Genomic DNA, 25518 nt, shown 5'->3' on the forward strand with positions numbered 1-25518 from the left:
TATAAATGAGCTGACTCAGAGAGAGGGAACTCACTGAGTGCAGCTGGGAGTGATGTTTTGAGGAGGAGCAAGCTTGCTAGAGAGGAACGTCCTGGGAGAAAGCCGTTTTGAGGCCAGAGCTTTGGAGCAGATGCCAGCTGCCTTCCTAGCTAACAGAGGTTTTCCAGACATCATTGGCCATCCTCCGGTGAAGGTACCTGATTGCTGAGGTGTTACCTTGGATGCTTTGTGGCCTTAAGACTGTAACTGTGTAGTGAAATAAACCCCCGTTTTATAAAAGCCTATCCATCTCTGGTGTTTTGCATTCTGCAGCATTAGCAAACTAGAACACTGCCCTGCCTCCCTAACCACCCAGACACATGCCCCACATTCAGGGCAGACAGCACCAACAACACACCCAAACTTAGTGCACCAATTGAACCCCACAAGAATCAGATCCCCACACACCACAAAGACAAAGTTGGGGAGAACTGGCTTGAGGGGAATAGGTGACTCGCGGATGCCATCTGCTGGTTAGTTGGAGAAAGTGTACATCACCAAGCTGTAGATCTGACAAATTAGAGATTGGTATCTGAATAATCCTTCATATCCTAAAAGAACCCTATCAAGTAAAGCAAATGCCAAGAGCCCAAAAACAACAGAAAATTTTGAAGCATATGAGAAAACCAGATGATATGGATAACCCAAACCCGAACACTCAAATCAAAAGATCAGAGGAGTCACAGTACTTGGAGCAATTAATCAAAGAACTAAAGACAAACAATGAGACCATGGCACAGTATATAAAGGACATGGGGAAGAGCATGGCACAGGATGTAAAGGACATGAGGAAGACCCTAGAAGAGCATAAAGAAGAAATTGCAAGAGTAAATAAAAAAATAGAAGATCTTATGGAAATAAAAGAAACTGCTGGCCAAATTAAAAAGACTCTGGATACTCATAACACAAGATTAGAGGAAGTTGAACAATGACTCAGTGTCCTAGAGGGCCACAGAACAGAAAATGAAAGAACAAAAGAAAGAATGGAGAAAAAATTGAAAAAATCAACATGGATCTCAGGGATATGATAGATAAAATAAATTTAAGACTCATTGGTGTCCCAGAAGGGGAAGAGAAAGGTAAAGGTCTAGAAAGAGTATTCAAAGAAATTGTTGGGGAAAAATTCCCAAATCTTCTACACAATATAAATACACAAAGCATAAATGCCCAGTGAACTCCAAATAGAATAAATCCAAATAAACCCAATCCAAGACATATTCTGATCAGACTGTCAAATACTGAAGAGAAGGAGCAAGTTTTGAAAGCAGCAAGAGAAAAGCAATTCATCACATACAAAGGAAACAGCATAAGACTAAGTAGTGACTACTCAGCAGCCACCATGGAGGTGAGAAGGCAGTGGTATGACATATTTAAAATTCTGAGAGAGAAAAATTTCCAACCAATAATACTTTATCCAGCAAAACTCTCCTTCAAATTTGAGGGAGAGCTTAAATTTTTCACACATAAACAAATGCTGAGAGATTTTGCTAATAAAAGACCTGCCGTACTTCAGATTCTAAAGGGAGCCCTACCAACAGAGAAACAAAGAAAGGAGAGAGAGATATAGAGAAATTTAACAGACATATATAGAACATTACATCCCAAATCACCAGGATACACATTCTTCTCTAGTGATCACAGAACTTTCTCCAGAATAGACCATAGGCTGGGATATAAAACAAGCCTAAAATAAATTTTAAAAAATTGAAATTATCCAGAACATATTCTCTGACCACAATGGAATACAAATAGAAGTCAATAACCATCAGAGACTTATAATCAAAAGCTGAGGGACTTCATCACCAGTAGATCAGTCCCACAAGAAATGCTAAAGGGAATTGAGCAGGCTGAAATGAAGGGACACTAAACAATTGACTGAAACCACATGAAGAAGTAAAGATTTCCAGTAAAGATCACATGATAAATATAAATACCAATACTATTGTATTTTTGATTTGTAACTCCACTATTTACATCCTTCAGGATCTAAAATACATAAAGTGTAATGATAAATCAGTGGGTTTGGACTCAATGTAAAATATGTAATTTTTGACAAGAACTACATAAAGGTGGGGGAATGGAGGAGTATAGGAACATAGTTTATGTGTCCTATTCAAGTTAAGTTGGTATCAAAGAAAACAAGATTGTTATAGATTTAGGATGTTAAATTTAAGCCCCACAGTAACCACAAAGAAAGTATCAGAGAATATGATCATAGAGATGAAAAGTAGAGTATGGGTTATGAGAAGTGGGGGAAGGGGCAATGGGGAATTAATAAGAAATGAGTGTAGGGTTTCTGTTTGGGGTGAAGGGAAATTTCTAGTAATGGATGGTGGGAAGGTGATGGCATTGCAACACTGTGAATGTGATTAATCCCACAAAATGGAATGCTTGGGAGGGGTTGGAATGGGAAGATTTATGCTGTAGATATGTTTCCACAATTGAAAAAAAAGACAGTCTAAATAGATAATGACAATTAAATGCCATAGATGATCCTGGGATGAGATCTAAGAATAGAGGAGAAAAGGCTCAAAAGGACACAATTGGGACATGAGAAAAAAATGAAATATAGAATGTAAGCTGTATATCAATGCTAAATTTCTTGAACTTCTTAACTACACTTAATGCGATTACATAAATGAAAATTCTTGTTCATAGGAAATGTATATGTGAATTATATTATTTGTTCAATGATGTGTGCAACTTGTTCTCATATGTTCAGAAGACAGAGCAATAGATGATGGATGATAGATAGGGAGGGAGGGAAAAAAAGAAATGATAAAGTGACAAAATATTAAAGTTGGTAGATCCGGGTATCAGTGGAGGGGGGGTTGGGGTATGCTGGAGTTCTGTGTATGGGGTTTGTATTATTTTTGCAACTGTTACTGTAAGTTGAATTTATTTCAAAATAAAAATAAAAAAAAAGAGAATTGAAGAGTAATAAGATGGAAGCAGCAGTTTGGAGCCCTGACGACATCAACCCTGCCTCTCAATCTTAGGTTGTGTGACATGAAGGTAAAAAAATCAACTTCTGATTTCAAATGGTACTACAAAGCTATAGTAATCAAAACAGTGTAGTACTGGTACAAAGACAGACATATAAACTAACAGAACAGAACTGAAAGTCCAGAAATAGACCCACACATCCATGGTCAATTGATTTTTGACAAGGGTGCTAAGTATATGTGATGGGGAAAGAATAGTCTCTTCAACAAATGGTGTTGGGAAAACTGGATGCCCACAAGTAAAAGAATGAAACTAGACCCCTACCTCATATCATGTACAAAAATCAACTCAAAAATAGATCACGGACCTAAATATAAAAGATAAATTATAAAAATCTTCAAAGATAACATAGGGGCAAATATTCATGACCTGAGATACAGTTATGGATTCTTAGATATGACACAAAAAGCACAGGCAACAAAAGAAACAGTAGATAGTTTTGATTTTACCAAAATTTAAAACTTTTGTACATTAGAGGACATTTTCAAGAAAGTGAAAAGACATACTACAGAATGGGAGAAAATAGTTGCAAGCCATATGTCAGATAAGGGCTAATATCTAGAATAAATAAAGAAGATTTACTACACAACAACAAAAAGACAGACAACACAATTAAAAAATTGGTAAAGGACTTGAACAGACATTTTTCCAAAGAATATATGCAAATGGCCAATAAGCATGTGAAAAGATGCTCAACATCATTAACCAATAGGGAAATGCAAATCCAAACCATGAGATACCACTTCATACCCACAAGGGTAGCTATTAGAAAAAAATAAGCGTTGGAGAGGATGAAGTGATATTGGCCCTCTAGGGCACTGTTGGTGGGAATGTAAAATGGTGCAGCCACTGTGGAAAGCAATATAGCAGTTGCTCAAAGAGTTAAATATTGAATTACATTTGACTCAGCAACTGACTCAGTATATATCCAAAGAAAGTGAAAATGGTCTCAAACAGATAGATTTTTACTCTAATGTTTATAGCATTATTCACAACAGCTCAAAGTGGAAACAACCCAAGTGTCTATCAACAAATGAATGGATAAACAAAATGTGGTGTATACATCCAATGGAATACTAATCAGCTGTGAAAAAGGAATGAAATTCTAAGATATGCTGCAACATGGAAGAACCTTGGCAACACTATGCACAGCGAAATAAGCAATACATATGGACAAGTATTGTGTGATGTCACTCATAAGAGATGTCTAGAAATAGGAAATCTGCAGAGACAGAAAGTAGATTAGAGATTACCAGGGGATAGGGGAAGAGGTTAATGGGGAGTATATATTTGGTGGATATGGAGTATTTATAAATAAAATTAATAAATGTCCATCAACTGTAATTGTCTGATATTTTCTCAGGGTTATACTTGGGTTATGAGTTTTGGGTAAGATGACCAAAAAGTGAAGTGCCCTTATCATCATATCATATCAAGATAATTGCTATCAATATGTCTTACCACTATTGATGTTGACCTTGATTACCTGGTTGAGGTAGTGCTTGTCAGATTTCTCCCCCCTCTTCTTTCTATTCTTTACTCTTTAGAAGAAAGCCACTATTTGTAGCCTGCACTTAAGGAGTAGGGAGTTATGCTCCTGCTCCCTGAGGATGGAGTACCTAGATAAAGTTTTTGGAATTTTTCTATATGAGATAATTGCCTCTACTCCTCCACTTATTTATCTTTTCATTTATTTATACAAGTATGGACTAATGGATATTTATTTTATACTTTGGTTTATAACTCAATACTACTGTATCTCATTGCTCAAATTGTTACAGCTTTGGCTAATGAGAGCTCTTTAAGTTGGCCCCTGTGTCACTATGACTTTGCCCCATCCTTTTTTTGAGCACTTCCTCTGGCACGATGAGATGCTCTAGTCTCATCTTGTATTTTCCCTGACCCAGTCTAAGCATTGGCCATTTTTCCAAGGAGCCTTGGGTCTTTTTATTGACAAAGTCATTAAAAACAAGATCTGGGCTCTAAGCGTGCTCATTGCTACTAGGCCCTCTCAGGATAAAGCTAGCAAATATACTAACCCATGTTAACACACACGTGTATAATTATTTCTGTATCTATTTTTCTGGATCTATATTGAGCTAAACAATAGTTCATAGTGGTGTCTCCAACTCTAATCCAGTATCACATGATTCATTCTAGCCTTCTCCCTTTACTTACCTGTAACTACCCTCTCTAACAATGAGAAACCTGCCATCCATTTACTCAATTGTTCAGTTACAGTAAACCTGTATACTGTTGTCATAATTGTTAATCCATACCCCCAGGAGAATAATTTTTATCATCTAGAGTACAGTGCTTAAGTACAGTTTCTTTTGTCTTTACTCTTACATTCCCCACTCATTTCCCGAGTTACTTAAGTTAGTGCATATTTTTCCCCCACCACTCCTCTTCAGTGAGATTATGTAATACATTTGCAATTCCTATATATTTAATAGTATATGGTGCTACTATAAATAATCTTTTTAAAATTATGTTTTCTAAATGCTTATTTCTGATGAATAGAAATACAATGTATTTCTACATATTGACTTTATTCATGCAGTTGCTAAACTTTGTTAATTCTGATATATATAATAATATATTTGAGGATTCTTGAGGTTTTCCATAATCATATCATCTTCAAATAATAACAATTTTTTATATTCCTTTTCAATTCCATAAGTTTTCTTTTTTTTCCCCTAAGAACATCGGCTAGGATTTCTATTAAAATATTAAACAAAGGTGGCTAACCCCCTTAAATGTGTATCATTCTAACCTTAAATGGAATGATTTCTGAGTTTCACTACTGTTCCAGTTTGCTAATGCTGCCCATTATGCAAAATACCAGAAATGGATTGGCTTTTATAAAGGGGGTTTATTTGGTTACACAGTTACAGTCTTAAGGCCATAAAAGTGTCCAAGCTATGGCATCAACAAGTATACCTTCACTGAAGGAAGGCCAATGGCACCCGGAAATCCTGTTAGCTGGGAAGGCACATGGCTGACATCCACTTGCTCCCAGTTTGTGTTTCAAAATGGCATTCTCCAAAATGTTGCTCTTGGGGTGTTTTGTCCTCTCTTAGCTTCTCTGGAGCAAAAGTCTGCTTTCAAAGGTCATCTCCAAAATGTCTCTGTAAGCTGCAGCTCCTCTCTCAGCTCCTGTGCATTCTTCAAAGTGTCCCTCTTGGCTATAGCAAGCTCACTCCTGTCTAAGGTTATATAGGGCTCTAGTAAACTAATCAAGGCCCATGCTGAATGGGCAGGGCCACACCTCCATGGAAATTATCTAATCAGAATTATCACCTACAGTTGGGTGAGTCACATCTCCATGGAAACACTCAGTCAAAGAATTACAATCTAATCTGCCCACACAAGATTGCATCAAAGATAATGGTGTTTTGGGGGACATAATGCATTCAAACTGGCACAACTACCTACAGGTTTTTTGCAGATCTTTATCAGGATAAGGATATTCCTTCTAATCCCAACTTCCTATGACCTTTTATCATGAAAAGATATTGAATTTTGACAAATGCTTTTTTGAAGCTATTGACATGATGAAATAATATTTTTCCTTTTTATGTGTAAACAGTGGATTAACATATTTGATTTTCTAATGTTAAACTAACCTGGTGCTCCTAGGATAATCCAAGTTGATCATAATGTATTATCTTTTTAATATATTGCTGTGTTTTGTTCATAAAACTTTTTTAGGGTTTCTTGAACTCATGTTTATAACATAATTCATCTATAACTTTAATTTTCCTTTCTCATTCAGTCCTGGTAAGGTTTACAACCAAGGTTATGTTAGTTAATAAAAAGAATTGATGGATTTTTCCTCTTTTCTTATAAAATTATTTATTCCTTGAACATTGGTAGAAATTGCCAATGAAATGGCAAATCTTGCTAGGTTGACAGTGATTTTCTTTTAACACACTATAGATATGATTTTATTGTCTTCTGGCTTCCTTTGTCGCCCTAGAGAAATAAGCTGTCAGTCTATGTGGCAGTGTTAAAGCATGACCCTCAATTATTTTACACTCCTCTCATCAAGAGGTGGGCTGTATATTCTCTCTCCTTGATTCTAGGTGAGATTTTGGCTGCTTTTACTAACAAAGAATGGCATAAAATGCTGTGTAACCTCTGATGCTGGGTCATCCCCACTCAGGTACCAGACATATGAGTGAAACTGTCTTAGTGCTTCCAGATCAGCCCCTTACCAGTTGGTTACCACTGAGTGACCTCAGCCAAAAAGATAAAAAAATTGCCCAACTGAGCCCTGCCTGAATTCCTGTAGTACATAATCTGTGAGCATAGTAAAATGGCTATTATTTCAATGGCTAGGCATTGAGGTAGTTAGGTGCACAGTAATAGTAACCAGAGCAGTTTAATCATCATTCCTTTAAAGTAAACCTGTTTTATCTCTCAGATTTTCTGTCTGCTTTAAAAATATATTTATTGAAACATATCTATTGAGGTATAACTTACATACCATAAAATTCACTCATTTTAAGTGTACAATTGAAATATTTTTGGTAAATGTATAGAGTTGTTCAATCACCTCCAGAATTAGAACATTTCCATCACCCCAAAAAGATCCTTCATGCTGGGTGGCAACCAATCCATGCTCCCACCCCTAGCCTTTGGCAACTGCTAATATGTTTTCTGTTCTGTAAATTGGTCTTTTCTGGAAATTTCATGTAAATTAAATCATGCAACATGTAAGTCTTTTTTGTCCAACTTTAATCAGACAAAATATTTTAAAAGTACATTCATTTTGAACTATGTATTAATAGTTTGCTTCTTTTAATTGATGAATAGTATCCCATTATACAGATATAACACATTTTGTTTATTCATTTGCTAATTGGTGAACATTTGAATTGTTTTCAATTTGGGGCTATTATGAATACTGCTAGTATGAGCATTCACATGCAAATCTTTGTATAGAAGTACATTTTCAATTCTCTTAGCTATATACCTAGGAGTGGAATTACTGGATCACAAGGAATTCCATTTTTAACATTTTGAGAAATAGTCAAACTGCTTTCGGAAGTGGTTGCACCATTTTCCATTTCAACCAGAAATTTATAAGGGATCTCATCTCTCCATCTCCTTGCAAACACTTGTTATTATCTATATTGTTGATTTTAGCCATCCTAGTGGGTGTGAAGTGGTATCTCATGTGGTTTGGATTTGCATTTCCCTAATGGCTAATGATGTTGAACATCTTCTCATGTGTTTATTGTCCACTCGTATGTCTCCTTTGGAGAAATGTCTATACAAATCCTTTGCTCATATTCAATTGGGTTATTTGTCCTTTTATTACTGATTTGTAAGAGTTCTTTATATATTCTGGATACTAGACCATTATCACATAAAGGATTTGCAAATATTTTCTTCCATACCAAGGGTTGTCTTTTCACTTTCTTTTTGATATTCTTTGAGAACCAATTTCTTTATTGTGATTGTATTAGTTAGGGTTCTCTAGGGAAACAAAACCAACAGGGGATATCTGTAAATATGAGATTTTATTAAAGTATCTCATACAACTGTGGGGATGCATGAGTCACAATTACATAGGGCAGGATGCATGACTCTAAATTCTGTAGGGCAGGATGCATGAGTCCAAATTCCATAGGGCAGACAGCGAGCTGACAACTCTGATGAAGGTCTCCAATGAACTCCCCAGGAGAGGCTGGCTGGTTGAAGAAGAAGTGAAAGGTCTCTCTCTTCTCCTTTAAATGTCTTCAACTGATTGGATTAAATCCAGCTGATTGCATTCTTTCATTGTGGAAGACACACCCTTCATTGATGTAATGTCACAGCTGCAGCCAATTGACTGAGGATTTAATAAACCAGCCTTCTGGTTTATTAACCAGGCTCAAATGTCCTGCAGGAATGGTTATGCCAGTGCTTGCTTGACTAGACCCCTGGGCATCATCACCTGGCCAAGTTAACACATGAACCTAACCATCACAGTCCACCCCTTGTCAACTTGGCAGTTATGCACATTACCTTAAACCATACTTTATCTCTAAGTAGAACACAATAACAGACACAGGTTTCACCTAACAATACTCAGCTGTCCTGTGTGCAACTGGAAATGCACTAAATATCTCTAGAAGAGGGTGCAATTCCTTGGGTAACATTCTCTCTTAAACTTGATTTCCTTTAACTTAAATACTATGAAATGAACAATACAGCTTATATCATATGATAAGGGGATAAGACAGAGAAGAAAACAAAGATATTTGCTTTACAAATACAAACATATTCATAACAAAACAAGGAGGAAATATTCATGTCATCATAGTCCTCATTTCTGTAACTGGTCACATGGCCGTAGTTCATATTTATTACTACCTTCTTCCACTATCCATTCCATGTTCCCTTTACCCTCAGCAAGCATTTCAGCTGGCTGTGGTTCTTTGCCTGGTGGAGTGACACAAACCTTCATTCCTGAAGTTTCCATTGGTAATTTTGATAGTCCTGCCTGGAATGGGTTGTTGCAGTTTTCCATTGACTTTAATCACAGGGCATGGAAGTACTAAGAGATGCCCTAGGGGATCTCCTCTGTTCGAAGAAAGCTTTACCCCCATTGTATAGTGGCAGTCCTATTTTGCCTTGATAGTCAGGATCAATCACCCCAGTCAGTACAGGAATCCCCTTCCTTGCCTGTTGATTCAGAGGCATGATAAGCCCAAAATGGCCAGGTGTCAGTCTTAACTTCCAGTTCATGGAATTATTGTTGTGTCTCCTGGTGGGAGCACTCCTCCATTTGGAACTAAGACTTGTAAACCAGAAGAGCTTAAGCTTGCAGGGACAGAAAGCAAAAATATTTATAGTGGATCACTAGGAGTGATAGTGAGTGGTGCCACTCCTGTTTCCACCCCTTGATTCCTGGACCCATGAATCCTGGCTACAGGAGAAACAGCACCATAGAGTGGACGCTGATTCAGAGCATACACAGCCTCCTGGAGAACACTGCCCCAGCCCTGCAAGGTGTTGCCACCTAGTTGGCACCATAATTGGATCTTCAAAAGGCCATTCCACCGTTCTATCAACCCAGCTGCCTTTGGATGATGGGGAACATGGTAAGACCAGAGAAATCCATGAGCATGTGTTCATTCCCTCATTTCATTTGCTGTGAAGTGGGTTCCTTGGTCAGAAGCAATGTTGCGTGGAATACCATGATGGTGGATAAGTCCTTCTGTAAGTCCATGGATGGTAGTTTTGGCAGAAGCATTTCATGCAGGGAAGGCAAACCCATATCCAGAGTATGTGTCTATTCCAGTGAGAACAAATAACTGCCCCTTCCATGGTGGAAGTGGTCAATGTAATCAATTTGCCACCAAGTAGCAGGCCAATCACCTTGGGGAATGGTGCCATATTGGGGACTGAGTGTGGGTCTCTGCTGCTGGCAGATTGGGCACTCAGCACTGTCTGTAGTCAGGTCAGCCTTGGTGAGTGGAAGTCCATGTTGCTGAGCCCATGCATAACCTCCATCCCTACTGCCATGTCCACTTTGTTCATGAGCCCATTGGGCAATGACAGGATTGGCTGGGGAAAGAGGTTGGTATCCACAGAACAGGTCATCTTATACACTTGATTATTAAAATCTACCTCTGCTGAAGTCACCTTCTGTTGAGCATTCACACGGGACACAAATATTGTCATTCTTTTTGCCCACTCAGAAAGGTCTAGCCACATATCTCTTCCCCAGACTTCTTAGTCACCAATTTTCCAATCATGTTCCTTCCAAGTCCCTGACCATCTAGCCAAACCATTAGCAACAGCCCATGAATCAGTAAACAAATGCACTTCTGGCCAGTTCTCCTTCCAAGCAAAGTGAACAACCAGGTGCACTGCTCGAAGTTGTGCCTAATGAGAGGATTTTCCCTCACCACTGTCCTTCAGGGACATCTCAGAAAGGGGCTGCAGTGCTGCATCTGTCCACTTTTGGGTGGTGCCTTCATATTGTGCAGAACCAACTGTAAACCAGGCTCGAGTTTTCTCTTCCTCAGTCAACTGATTATGAGGAACTCCCCAAGATGCCACAGCTGTGGGCTGGATCTGTCACAGAGCCTCATCTTGTTCTGGTTCCCACTCAAAGCTAGAAGCTTTTCTGGTCACTCTGTAAATGGGCCAGAGTACTACACCCAAATGAGGAGTATGTTGTCTCCAAAATCCAAAGAGGCCAATTAAGCATTGTGCTTCTTTTTTTGGTCATAAGAGGGACCAGATGCAACAGCTTATCCTTCACCTTATAAAAGATGTCTTGACATGCCCCACACTACTGGACACTTAGAAATTTTACTGAGGTGGAAGGCCCTTGTATTTTTTGTTGGATTTATCTCCCCATCCTCTGCCTCTCAAATACCTTGCCAATAAATCTATAGTAGTTGCTACTTCTTGCTCACTAGGTCCAAACAACATGATATCATCTATATAATGGACCAGTGTGCTGTCTTTGGGAGGGAGAAATGATCAAGGTCCCTGTGGACAATATTATGACATAGGGCTGGGGAGTTGATATACCCCTGAGGTAGGACAGTAAAGTATACTGCTGGCCTTGCCAGCTGAATGCAAGCTGTTTCATGTGGTCCTTACTAAAAGCCATTGAGAAAAAAAGCATTTTCCAGATCAATAGCTGCATCCCAGGTACCAGGGAATGTGTTGATTTGCTCAAGCAATGATACCACATCTGAAACAGCAGTTACAATTGGAGTCACCACCTAGTTAAGCTTACAATAATCCACTGTCATCCTCCAAGACCCAACTGTTTTCTGCACAGGCCAAATAGGAGAGTTGAATGGGGATGTGGTGGGAATCAACACCCCTGCATCCTTCAAGTCCTTAAGAGTGGCATTAATCTCTGCAATCCCTCCAGGAATCTGGTATTGCTTCTGGTTCACTATTTTGCTAGGCAGGGGCAGTTCTAGTGGCTTCCACTTGGCCTTTCCCACCATAATAGCCCTCACTCCATGAGTCAGGGAACCAATGTGAGGATTCTGCCAGTTGCTGAGTATGTCCATTCCAATTATGCATTCCGGCACTGGGGAAATAACCACAGAATGGGTCTGGGGACCCACTGGACCCACTGTGAGACGGACCTGAGCTAAAACTCCATCAATCACCTGACCTCCATAAGCCCCAACTCTGACTGGTGGACCAGAGTGACGTTTTGGGTCTCTGGGAATTAATGTCACTTCTGAACCAGTGTCTAATAATCCATGAAATATCTGATCATTTCTTTTTCCCCAATGCATAGTCACCCTGGTAAAAGGCTGTAGGTCCCCCTGGGGAAGGCTGGGAGGAAGATTAACAGTATAAATTTTTGGTAGTGTAACAGGGTCCTTCCCCAAGGGTCCCTGGCCTTCCCTTCATTCAAGGGGCTCTGGATCTGTAAACTGTCTCAAGTCTGGGAATTGACTAAGGGGCTGTGACTCTCTGTTTTTGTAATTCAAGGGAGACTTTTGTTCGTGTGACCTAGAATTCTTCTGCCTATATAGCTCAAACAAGAATTTAGTCGATTGCCCATCTATTTTGCTACTTGGTACTCCATGATCCACTAGCCAACGCCATAAGTCTCTGCGAGTCATATTATTTTGATTGCTGCTTTGAGCTTGTTTTCCATTATGGTAGCCATGCCCACCTTGTCTGTGGCGATTAACTGCAGCCACTTGGCTTCTACCGACTCGGGACCTGATTACCCTCATTGTGTTTAAGGATTCCAGCTCAGTGACAGCAGTTCCTACAGTAATATCTGACCTACAGAGAAGGGCAACTACAGAGCTCTTCAGGGATGATGGAGCTAGTCTCACAAATTTATTCCTTACAGTCCTGGTAAAAGGTGTGTCCTCTGGACATTCCAGGGCTGTGTGAGCAGGTTTTCCATGATAAATCCACTCTAACATTCCAATCTCTCTAAGCCTTTGAATCCCCTCCTCCACATTGTACCAGAGCAGTTCTGGCATTTCAACCTCCGGTAATGCTGACCACCTTTTGATCCATGTTTCAGCCAAGCACCCAAACAGTTAACACCCTTTCTAACCCCTCGAGCTACAACACTGAATGCAGAATCTCTGCTTAGTGGGCCCATATCAGTAAATTCAGCCTGATCCAACTTTATATTCCTTCCACCATTATCCCACACCCTTAATATCCATTCCCACACATATTCCCCTGATTTCTGTCTGTATAAATTGGAAAACTCATACAGTTCTTTTGGAGTATAGCATACTTCCTCATGGGTCACACTTTGTACTTCACCCCTTGGGGCCTGTTGGGACTTTAGTCTAGTTATAGGTCCTGAAGCAAAGACTGGTGGTGGGAGTGGGTCATGAAAAGAATTAGAAGTATCCCTCGAGCCTTTTATCTCAGGACATTCTGTTGCAGTTTCATCTGGTGAAACAGCATTAATCTCTCCAGACAGAGGAGTGAGGGCTGCTTCCTCAGAGGAGGTGATTACAGGTTTAGCAGGCACTGAAGGGTTAATCTCTTAGGTAGACATTGGATGGCAGACTTCTCAGGGCAGACTGAATGTTGGGAAGCTATTTCCTCAAAGCAGGCTGGAGGCTGGGAAGCTGTCTCCTCAGGGCAGACTGGAGGTGTGAGGGCTGTTTCCTCAGGACAGACCACTACAGGTATATCTAACAAAGACTCAGCAGAATCCAGGGTCCCAGTGTCCTCACTGCCATTATTATTAATCCATATGTCCCCATCCCAAGTTTCAGGATCCCCTTCTTTTCCAATCATTGTCTTTACTTTAAGGTAGACACCCTGCAAGGTTGAAATTTTAGTTTATGTTGTAAATCTGCTTTGCACAATGAGACTCTGGGTCTAGTTTTCAGAGATCTCAAGTCTGTGGTCACAGGAAATAAGATTTTCTTTCAGAACACACATAGAAACCTTTACATCTGTCATATGGCATTTAAGTTTCAAATTTGAAGCCTTCAGCTCATCCCTCCTATGACTTTATCCAGCATATCTAAGAACAGCCAGACAACATCATTATACCTTTTAACTCCAGAAACTCTGTGAAGGTGTCAAAAACACTGTCACCCAGAGCCTTGCCTCATACAAGAATATGATTAGGAGAATCAAACAGTGATATTTTGGGTATCTCCACTACCAACTCATGCCATGGCCTTTTCAGTGCCATCTTTATTATTGGAAATAGAATCATTAGTGCCTTTGAATCTAATCAGAGTAGAAAACCAATTGTAAAAGCCCATTTTAAGATTCTGTTTCTCAAGAACCACTCCTGGTACCAAGTTGTATTAGGGTTCTCTAGGGAAACAGAATCAATGAGAGATATCTATAGATGTGAGTATTTATAAAAGTGTCTCATGCAACTGTGGGGATGCGTGGATCCAAATTCCGTAGGGCAGGATGCATGAGTCCAAATTCCATAGGGCAGGATGCATGAATCCAAATTCTGTAGGGCCGGCAGCGAGCTGGCAACTCTGATGAAGGTCTTCAATGAAGTCCTCAGGAAACACTTCACTGGTCAGCCAAAGAGGAAGTGAAGGTCCTCTCTCTTTCTCCCTTAAAAAGTCTTCAACTGATTGGATTAAATCCAACTGATTGAAATCTCTTATTGCAGAAGACATGCCCTTCATTGATGTAATCAGCCACAGATGCAGCCAATTGAGTGATGATTTAATAAATCAGCCTTCTGGTTTATTAACCAACCACAAATGTCCTTGCAGTAATGCTTAGGCCAATGCTTGCTTGACCAGACACCTGAACACCATCACCTGGTCAAATTGACACATGAACCTAACCATCACAGTGATGAAGTCCAATTTGTCTATTTTTTCTTTTGTTGCTTTTTTCTTTTGGTGTCATATCTAAGAAGGTATTATCTAACCTGAGGTCACAAGATATACTCCTTTGTTTTCCTCTAAGAGTTTTATAGCTTTATCTCTTACATTGCTGTTTTTGGTCCATTTTGACTTAATGTTTGTGTTTGGTGTAAGGAAGGGGTCCAAATTAATTTTTTCTGCTGAATAAACTATTCTTTCCCCCATTGAATGATCTTGGCACCCTTGTCAAAAGTCAGTTGACCCCAGATGTGTGGGTTTATTTCCATATTCTCAAATCTATTCCATTTCTCTAGATGCCTTATGTCAGTACCACACTTTCTTGATTACTGTAGCTTTGTGGTAAGTTTTGAAATCTGGACTTGTGAATATTCCAACTTTGTTCTTTTTCAAGATTGTTTTGGGTATTGTAGGGCCCTTGCACTTCCATATGAATTTTATGATTGCCTTATGAATTTCTTCCAAAAAAGGCAGTTGAGATTTTGATAGGGATTGTATGTAATATATAGATAAATTTGGGAAGGATCTTAACAATAATTGTCTCTTCCAATTCATGAAAATAATATGTCCCTTTTTTTACATCTTCTTTTAATTTGTCTCAGCAATGATCAGCTTTTAGTGTAAACATCTTTCACTTCTTTTGTTAAATTCATTCCAAGATATCTTCTTTTTTATGTTATTGTGAATGAAATTGTTTTCTTAATTTTATTTTCAGATTGCTAGTGTATAGAAATACAACTTATTTTTTTATGTTGATCTTGTACCCTGCAAGTTTGCTGAACTTGTCTGTTAGTTCTCATAGGCTTTTTTTGTGTGGATTGCTTAGAATTTTCTATACAAGTTCATGTCATCTGCAAATAAAGACAGTATTATTTCTTCCTTTCCAATTCAAATGCTTCTAATTCCTTTTCTTTGAACTTATTGCACTAACTTCCAGTACAGTATTGAATAGTGGTGCCATGAGTGGACATTCTTAACTTGTTCCCAGTCTGAGGGTGAAAGCATTCACTCTTTCACCACTATGTATGATGTTAGCTATGAACTTTTCTTAGATACCCTTCATTAGGTTGAGGAAGGTGCTTCCTATTGCTAGTTGGTTGAGAATGTTTTTATCATGAAAGGGTAGTGGATTTTGTCAAATTCCTTTTCTGCATCTGTTACATGATCATGTGCTTTTTGTCCTTTATTTAGTTAACACAGTGTATTGCACTTATTTTCAGGTGTAAACTAACCTTGCATCCTGGGATAAATCCCATTTGATCATGGTTGTATAATCCTTTTGAAATTTGATAATTTGGCTTGTTAATATTTTGTTAAGAATTTTTGCATCTATATTCATGAGGAATGCTGAACTGTAGTTTTCTTTTAAATTTATTGAGACTTGTTTTATGGCCTAATATATGGTCTGTATTGGAGAATGTTCTATGTGCCCTTGAAAAAAAAACATGCATTCTACTGTAGTTGGCTGGTGTGCCAGTTTGAATATATTATGTCCCCCAGAAAGAACCATGTTCTTTGATGCAGTCTTGTGGGGGGCACACATATTGGTGGAGATTAAGTTGGAACGTTTGGACTAGGTTGTTTCTGTGTGAAGTGCGCCCCACCCGACTGTGGGTGATAACTCTGATTGGATAGTTTCCATGGAGGTGTGGCCCCACCCATTCAGCATGGGCCTTGATTAGTTTACTGGAGCACTATATAAGCTCAGACAGGAGTGAGCTTACTACATCCAAGAGGGACACTTTGAAGAATGCACAGGAGCTGAGAGAGGAGCTGCAGTTTACAGAGACATTTTGGAGATGACCTTTGAAAGCAGACTTTTGCTCTGGAGAAGCTAAGAGAGGATAAATGCCCCAAGAGCAACTGAGAGTGACATTTTGAAGAGGAACTGCAGCCTAGAGAGGAACCTCCTTGGAGAAAGCCACTTTGAAACCAGAACTTGGAGCAGACACCAGCCACATGCTTTCCCAGCTAACAGAGGTTTTCCAGACACCATTGGCCATCTTCCAGTGAAGGTACCCATTTGTTGATGCATTACCTTGGACACTTTATGGCCTAAAGACTGTAACTGTGTAACCAAATAAACCCCCTTTACAAAAGCTAATCCATTTCTGGTATTTTGCATCCTGGCAGCTTTAGCAAACCAGAACAGACTTTGGTACCAGGAGTGGGGTGCTGGTGCTGTTGAGTTTGCAAATACCAAACATGTTGGAACAGCTTTTTAAATGGATATGGGGAAGATTCTGGAAGAATTGTGGGGAGCTTGATAGAAAAGGCCTAGACTGCTATGAAGAGACTGTATGTGGAAATATGGACTCTAAAAATACTTCTGATGAGGCCTTAAGCAGAAATGATGAATGTGATGTTGCAAACTGGAAGAAAGGTGATCCTTGTTTTAAAATGGCAGAGAATTTGGCAAAATTGAATCCTGGTGTTGGATGGAAGACAGAATTTGAAAGTGACAAGCTGGGATACTTGGCTGATGAGATTTTGAAACTAGAAGCTGAAGATACATCATGGCTTCTCCTTGCAGCTTATAGTAAAATGCAAGTGGAGAGAGATAAACTTAGAAGTGAACTCTTGGGTTCAAAGATACCAGAAACTGATGGTTTGGAAAATGCTGGGCTCCAAGGGGGTAGAACCCCAGAAGCTACAGCCTCACATGAGGGTTTAACCAAACATGGAACCTGACCACCATTTCAAAATTGGAGATGGAGTTATCCAGAAAGGATTTGTGGAAAGTCCTATTGTCTGATGGCTTTGAACCCTGTGTGCTTCATGCAAAGCCAACAGAATTTTTGCAAGATCTTTATAGACAGAGCCATTGCCAGTCTGGACTGGAGGAGACAGACAAGGAACAAATTGAAGGAAAAATTTCTTCAAAGACAGAGCCATGGAGGTTGAGGTCTGGAGTCAAGAGGTCTCAGGGTAGGAGAGTGGAGTGGCCCACACACATGGAAAGATTGAGTTTGCCCCAGAGGTCAAGGGTGGGCCTTCTGCCTCAATGTTCCTGAAAGGTGTTGCCACCTCAGGCCTCAAAGAGGGTGGAGCACATTCCCAGGGGACTGGGGAGAGCCTGGCTGCCACCCCACTGTTCTGAAGGGATTGAGCACGTGCCCCAAAGATGGAAGAGAATCCACGTGCTTCCCCGATGTTTGAGGAGGGTGGGGCCGAGAAGATGGTTTCTCCAACGTGTGGATATGTTGGAGCACTCAACCCAGCGTTTGGAGAGAAAAGGGCTGCCACAAAGGCCCTTAGGAAGGATTAGACTCCTGCTCTCTCAAGCCCCAAAGATAGAACATCATTCTGTAAATGACTCTCAGACTTTGAAATCTAATGGAGTTTGTCCTGCAGGTTTTAGGAACTGTTTTGATCCTGTTAACCCTGTTTTCCTTTCAGTTTCTCCTTATGTCAGTGGGAATGTTTACCCTATGACTGTCCTTCCTTTGTATATTGGAAGCAGATAACTTGTTCTAAATTTCACAGGTACAGAGCCAGAGGAGAATTTTGCTTTTGGACAGACCATGCTTGTATCTGATTTTGATGGGATCTTGTACTTACTTATTGTTACTGAAATGATTTAAGTTTTTGTGATATTGTGATGGGATGAATGTATATTGTATATGGAAAGATCATGTCATTTTGGGGTCCAGGGGGTGGAATGTGCTGGTTTGGATGTATTATGTCCCCCTAAATGCCATTATCTTTGATGCAGTCTTGTGTGGGCAGGAAACATATCAGTGTTGATTGGGTTGGAGACTTTTGAATGGATGTTTCTGTGGAGATGTGATCACTCAATTGTGGGCAATATCTTTCATTGGATAATTTCCATGGAGATGTGGCCCTGCCCATTCAGTATGGGCCTTGATTAGTTTACTGGAGCACTATATAAGTTAAGACAGAATGATTCAGCTTGCTACAGCCAAGAGGGACACTTTGAAGAATGCACTGGAACTGAGAAAGGAGCTTCAGCTTACAGAGACATTTTGGAGATGGCCGTTGAAAGCAGACTTTTGCTCCAGAGAAGCTAAGAGAGGAAAAATGCCCCAAGAACAACTAAGAGTGACATTTTTGAGGAACTTCAGCCTAGAGAGGAACATTCTGGGAGAAAGTCATTTTGAAACCAGAACTCTGGAGCAGATGCCAGCCACGTGCCTTCTCAGCTAACAGAGGTTTTCTGGATGCCATTGGCCTTCCTTCAGTGAAGGCACCTCATTGTTGATGTGTTGCCTTGGACACTTTATGGCCTTAAGACTGTATCTTTGCAACCAAATCAACCCCCTTTTATAAAAGCCAATCTATTTCTGGTATTTTGCATCCCAGCAGCATTAGCAAACCAGAACAATGCCCATTGGTGACAAGACTGAATTATGAAGTATTTTAGAAATTCTTACCTTCTCTTCAACTTACCAAAAGTGTGTCTCCAATTTCTCCATAAAGTAAAGGTCCCAGGATTCCTGATTCATTCTGAATAGGTTCATGAATCTTAAAGGTTTCATCTTTATATGCCATAAAACGAACTTTTTTGTACTTCCTACCAATCCGCTGAGTGCCATTGTTCAAATATTGACTTTTATAACTTCTGTATGAGAGACAAAATGATGAGGGGTTGGAATGAAAAATTCTAAATAAAGGAGAGGTAGCTGAAAACCACCTCTAAAACAGCTGGTATGATTTAATCAAGAAAGGAGCAAGTGAAAAATAAATGCATTCCTGATGTTTAGCTATATTTATTTCCATACATGTTAATGCCCCTGTCATAGGATTCCATATCTGTACCAAACCCTAAATATGGCTTAAGGATTTGTTGTTTTGAATAACCAGAAAAAACCCTCTGAGTAAAAAGGTGCTTACCTGTCAGTTGGTGTGAGAACTGCAGGAGCATAGTCCCAGTCCTCCTCTTCAGCAGCAATATAATGGACCCAAGTTTTAGGATGCTTCTTTGCTACTGAGCGAAGTGGGATAAAGGAAGGAGAATTGTCATCATCAAATCTGAGCACGTCCATGTCAGAATCATAAAGGTCATCATCATAATCTTCCTCTTCATTATTTTTCATCCATACTTGTGGTTCCTCTGGGCAGCTATCTACCTTGACATAAGCTTCCATGCCATCTGGAGTCAGACAAAACAAATCAAACAATGTCAGATTTCTACAAAGCTTTCTTGTCTTAACTTCTATGACTTCATTCTCTCCATCAGGAATTCAAGGTCCTCTGTCTAAACTGCTCACAAAACCTCTCTTCAGCTATGATGCCTCATTTCCTCCACCTCATTTATCCCTAATCCACTTCCCCTCACTCTAACACAGACATCTAACTAAACATTCACAAGTACTGCCAATACTCAAACCTTCTCATACTTATGGTAAAATCTTTACTCTGGAAACTAGAAACTAGGGTATCTCAGTTGAGGACTGATATATAATACCACTTGATACAATTCATTATGTTCCTGTTCACTGCCTAGTGAATTCCATTAAAAGTAGAGCTGGATATTTACTTACAAAATCTATTTTTAAGATCCAAAGATAGGAGGAGGCGGGGCAAGATGGAAGACTGGTGAGCTGTATGTTTTAGTTACTCCTCCAGGAAAGTAGGTAGAAAGCCAGGAACTGCGTGGACTGGACACCACAGAGCAATCTGACTTTGGGCATACTTCATACAACACTCATGAAAATGTCGAACTGCTGAGATCAGCGAAATCTGTAAGTTTTTGCGGCCAGGGGACCTGCGCCCCTCCCTGCCAGGCTCAGTCCCGTGGGAGGAGGGGCTGTCAGCTCCGGGAAGGAGAAGGGAGAACTGCAGTGGCCGCTCTTATCGGAAACTCATTCTACTGATCCAGACTCCAACCATAGATAGACAGAGACCAGACACCAGAGAATCTGTGAGCAGCCAGCCCAGCAGAGAAGAGACAGGCATAGAAAAAAAAAAAACAACACGAAAAACTCCAAAATAAAAGCAGAGGATTTTTAGAGTTCTGGTGAACACAGAAAGGGGAAGGGCGGAGCTCAGGCCCTAAGGCGCATATGCAAATCCCGAAGAAAAGCAGATCTCTCTGCCCTGTGGACCTTTCCTTAATGGCCCTGGTTGCTTTGTCTCTTAGCATTTCAATAACCCATTAGATCTCTGAGGAGGACCATTTTTTTTTTTTTAATCCTTTTTTCTTTTTCTAAAACAATTACTCTAAGAAGCCCAATACAGAAAGCTTCAAAGACTTTCAATTTGGGCACGTCAAGTCAAGAGCAGAACTAAGAGAGCTCTGAGACAAAAGGCAATAATCCAGTGGCTGAGAAAATTCACTAAACACCACAATTTCCCAAGAAAACGGGGATGTCCGCTCACAGCCACCATCCTGGTGGACAGGAAACACTCCTGCCCATCGCCAGCCCCATAGCCCAGAGCTGCCCCAGACAACCCAGTGTGACGGAAGGGCTTCAAATAACAGGCACACACCACAAAACTGGGCATGGACATTCGCCTTCCTTGCAACCTCACCTGATTGTCCCAGAGTTGGGAAGGTGGAGCAGTGTGAATTAACAAAGCCCCATTCAGCCATCATTTGAGCAGACTGGGAGCCTCCCTACACAGCCCAGCAGCCCAGAACTGCCCTGAGGGGACGGCACTCACCTGTGACATAGCACAGTCATCCCTCAACAGAGGACCCGGGGTGCACAGCCTGGAAGAGGGGCCCACTTGCAAGTCTCAGGAGCCATACGCCAATACCAAGGACTTGTGGGTCAGTGGCAGAGACAAACTGTGGCAGGAATGAACTGAAGGATTAGACTATTGCACCAGCTTTAAAACTCTAGGATCACCAGGGAGATTTGATTGTTAGGGCCACCCCCCCTCCCTGACTGCCCAGAAACACGCCCCACATACAGGGCAGGCAACACCAACTACACACACAAGCTTGGTACACCAATTGGGCCCCACAAGACTCACTCCCCCACTCACCAAAAAGGCTAAGCAGGGGAGAACTGGCTTGTGGAGAACAGGTGGCTCGTGGACGCCACCTGCTGGTTAGTTAGAGAAAGTGTACTCCACGAAGCTGTAGATCTGATAAATTAGAGATAAGGACTTCAATAGGTCTACAAACCCTAAAAGAACCCTATCAAGTTCAGCAAATGCCACGAGGCCAAAAACAACAGAAAATTATAAAGCATATGAAAAAACCAGACGATATGGATAACCCAAGCCCAAGCACCCAAATCAAAAGACCAGAAGAGACACAGCACCTAGAGCAGCTACTCAAAGAACTAAAGATGAACAATGAGACCATAGTACGGGATATGAAGGAAATCAAGAAGACTCTAGAAGAGCATAAAGAAGACATTGCAAGACTAAATAAAAAAATGGATGATCTTTTGGAAATTAAAGAAACTGTTGACCAAATTAAAAAGATTCTGGACACTCATAGTACAAGACTAGAGGAAGTTGAACAACGAATCAGTGACCTGGAAGATGACAGAATGGAAAATGAAAGCATAAAAGAAAGAATGGGGAAAAAAATTGAAAAAATCGAAATGGACCTCAGGGATATGATAGATAATATGAAACGTCCAAATATAAGACTCATTGGTGTCCCAGAAGGGGAAGAAAAGGGTAAAGGTCTAGGAAGAGTATTCAAAGAAATTGTTGGGGAAAACTTCCCAAATCTTCTAAACAACATAAATACACAAATCATAAATGCTCAGCGAACTCCAAATAGAATAAATCCAAATAAACCCACTCCGAGACATATACTGATCACACTGTCAAACACAGAAGAGAAGGAGCAAGTTCTGAAAGCAGCAAGAGAAAAGCAATTCACCACATACAAAGGAAACAGCATAAGAGTAAGTAGTGACTACTCAGCAGCCACCATGGAGGTGAGAAGGCAGTGGCACGATATATTTAAAATTCTGAGTGAGAAAAATTTCCAGCCAAGAATACTTTATCCAGCAAAGCTCTCCTTCAAATTTGAGGGAGAGCTTAAATTTTTCACAGACAAAGAAATGCTGAGAGAATTTGCTAACAAGAGACCTGCCCTACTGGAGATACTAAAGGGAGCCCTACAGACAGAGAAACAAAGACAGGACAGAGAGACTTGGAGAAAGGTTCAGTACTAAAGAGATTCGGTATGGGTACAATAAAGGATATTAATAGAGAGAGGGGAAAAATATGGCAAACATAAACCAAAGGATAAGATGGCTGATTCAAGAAATGCCTTCACGGTTATAACGTTGAATGTAAATGGATTAAACTCCCCAATTAAAAGATATAGATTCGCAGAATGGATCAAAAAAAATGAACCATCAATATGTTGCATACAAGAGACTCAACTTAGACATAGGGACACAAAGAAACTGAAAGTGAAAGGATGGAAAAAATATTTCATGCAAGCTACAGCCAAAAGAAAGCAGGCGTAGCAATATTAATCTCAGATAAAATAGACTTCAAATGCAGGGATGTTTTGAGAGACAAAGAAGGCCACTACATACTAATAAAAGGGGCAATTCAGCAAGAAGAAATAACAATCGTAAATGTCTATGCACCCAATCAAGGTGCCACAAAATACATGAGAGAAACACTGGCAAAACTAAAGGAAGCAATTGATGTTTCCACAATAATTGTGGGAGACTTCAACACATCACTCTCTCCTATAGATAGATCAACCAGACAGAAGACCAATAAGGAAATTGAAAACCTAAACAATCTGATAAATGAATTAGATTTAACAGACATCTACAGGACATTACATCCCAAATCACCAGGATACACATACTTTTCTAGTGCTCACGGAACTTTCTCCAGAATAGATCATATGCTGGGACATAAAACAAGCCTCAATAAATTTAAAAAGATTGAAATTATTCAAAGCACATTCTCTGACCACAATGGAATACAATTAGAAGTCAATAACCATCAGAGACTTAGAAAATTCACAAATACCTGGAGGTTAAACAACACACTCCTAAACAATCAGTGGGTTAAAGAAGAAATAGCAAGAGAAATTGCTAAATATATAGAGACGAATGAAAATGAGAACACAACATACCAAAACCTATGGGATGCAGCAAAAGCAGTGCTAAGGGGGAAATTTATAGCACTAAACGCATATATTAAAAAGGAAGAAAGAGCCAAAATCAAAGAACTAATGGATCAACTGAAGAAGCTAGAAAATGAACAGCAAACCAATCCTAAAAGAAGTACAAGAAAAGAAATAACAAGGATTAAAGCAGAAATAAATGACATAGAGAACAAAAAAACAATAGAGAGGATAAATATCACCAAAAGTTGGTTCTTTGAGAAGATCAACAAGATTGACAAGCCCCTAGCTAGACTGACAAAATCAAAAAGAGAGAAGACCCATATAAACAAAATAATGAATGAAAAAGGTGACATAACTGCAGATCCTGAAGAAATTAAAAAAATTATAAGAGGATATTATGAACAACTGTACGGCAATAAACTGGACAATGTAGAAGAAATGGACAATTTCCTGGAAACATATGAACAACCTAGACTGACCAGAGAAGAAATAGAAGACCTCAACCAACCCATCACAAGCAAAGAGATCCAATCAGTCATCAAAAATCTTCCCACAAATAAATGCCCAGGGCCAGATGGCTTCACACGGGAATTCTACCAAACTTTCCAGAAAGAACTGACACCAATCTTACTCAAACTCTTTCAAAACATTGAAGAAAATGGAACACTACCTAACTCATTTTATGAAGCTAACATCAATCTAATACCAAAACCAGGCAAAGATGCTACAAAAAAGGAAAACTACCGGCCAATCTCCCTAATGAATATAGATGCAAAAATCCTCAACAAAATACTTGCAATTCGAATCCAAAGACACATTAAAAAAATCATACACCATGACCAAGTGGGGTTTATTCCAGGCATGCAAGGATGGTTCAACATAAGAAAAACAATCAATGTATTACAACACATTAAAAACTCGAAAGGGAAAAATCAATTGATCATCTCAATAGATGCTGAAAAAGCATTTGACAAAATCCAACATCCCTTTTTGATAAAAACACTTCAAAAGGTAGGAATTGAAGGAAACTTCCTCAACATGATAAAGAGCATATATGAAAAACCCACAGCCAGCATAGTACTCAATGGTGAGAGACTGAAAGCCTTCCCTCTAAGATCAGGAACAAGACAAGGATGCCCGCTGTCACCACTGTTATTCAACATTGTGCTGGAAGTGCTAGCCAGGGCAATCCGGCAAGACAAAGAAATAAAAGGCATCCAAATTGGAAAAGAAGAAGTAAAACTGTCATTGTTTGCAGACGATATGATCTTATATCTAGAAAACCCTGAGAAATCGACGATACAGCTACTAGCGCTAATAAACAAATTTAGCAAAGTAGCGGGATACAAGATTAATGCACATAAGTCAGTAATGTTTCTATATGCTAGAAATGAACAAACTGAAGAGACACTCAAGAAAAAGATACCATTTTCAATAGCAACTAAAAAAATCAAGTACCTAGGAATAAACTTAACCAAAGATGTAAAAGACCTATACAAAGAAAACTACATAACTCTACTAAAGAAATAGAAGGGGACCTTAAAAGATGGAAAAATATTCCATGTTCATGGATAGGAAGGCTAAATGTCATTAAGATGTCAATTCTACCCA

The 25518-nt window shown here is 39.7% G+C and overlaps 1 protein-coding gene across 1 annotated transcript in view; it reads right to left on the minus strand.

Moving 5' to 3' along the window:
- The window catches only part of F8 (coagulation factor VIII), a 208982-nt gene that overhangs the window by 111978 nt on the left and 71486 nt on the right, over nt 1-25518 (minus strand). Inside the window, exons 8-9 of the mRNA XM_037820964.1 lie at nt 19731-19989; nt 19287-19458 (exon numbers count right to left, since the gene is read on the minus strand). Of these exons, the coding sequence (XP_037676892.1) occupies nt 19287-19458; nt 19731-19989 (431 nt within the window). The remainder of the gene's footprint in view (nt 1-19286; nt 19459-19730; nt 19990-25518) is intronic.

The sequence above is a fragment of the Choloepus didactylus genome, chromosome X (assembly GCF_015220235.1).
Source record: "Choloepus didactylus isolate mChoDid1 chromosome X, mChoDid1.pri, whole genome shotgun sequence".
Lineage (NCBI taxonomy): Eukaryota > Metazoa > Chordata > Mammalia > Pilosa > Megalonychidae > Choloepus > Choloepus didactylus.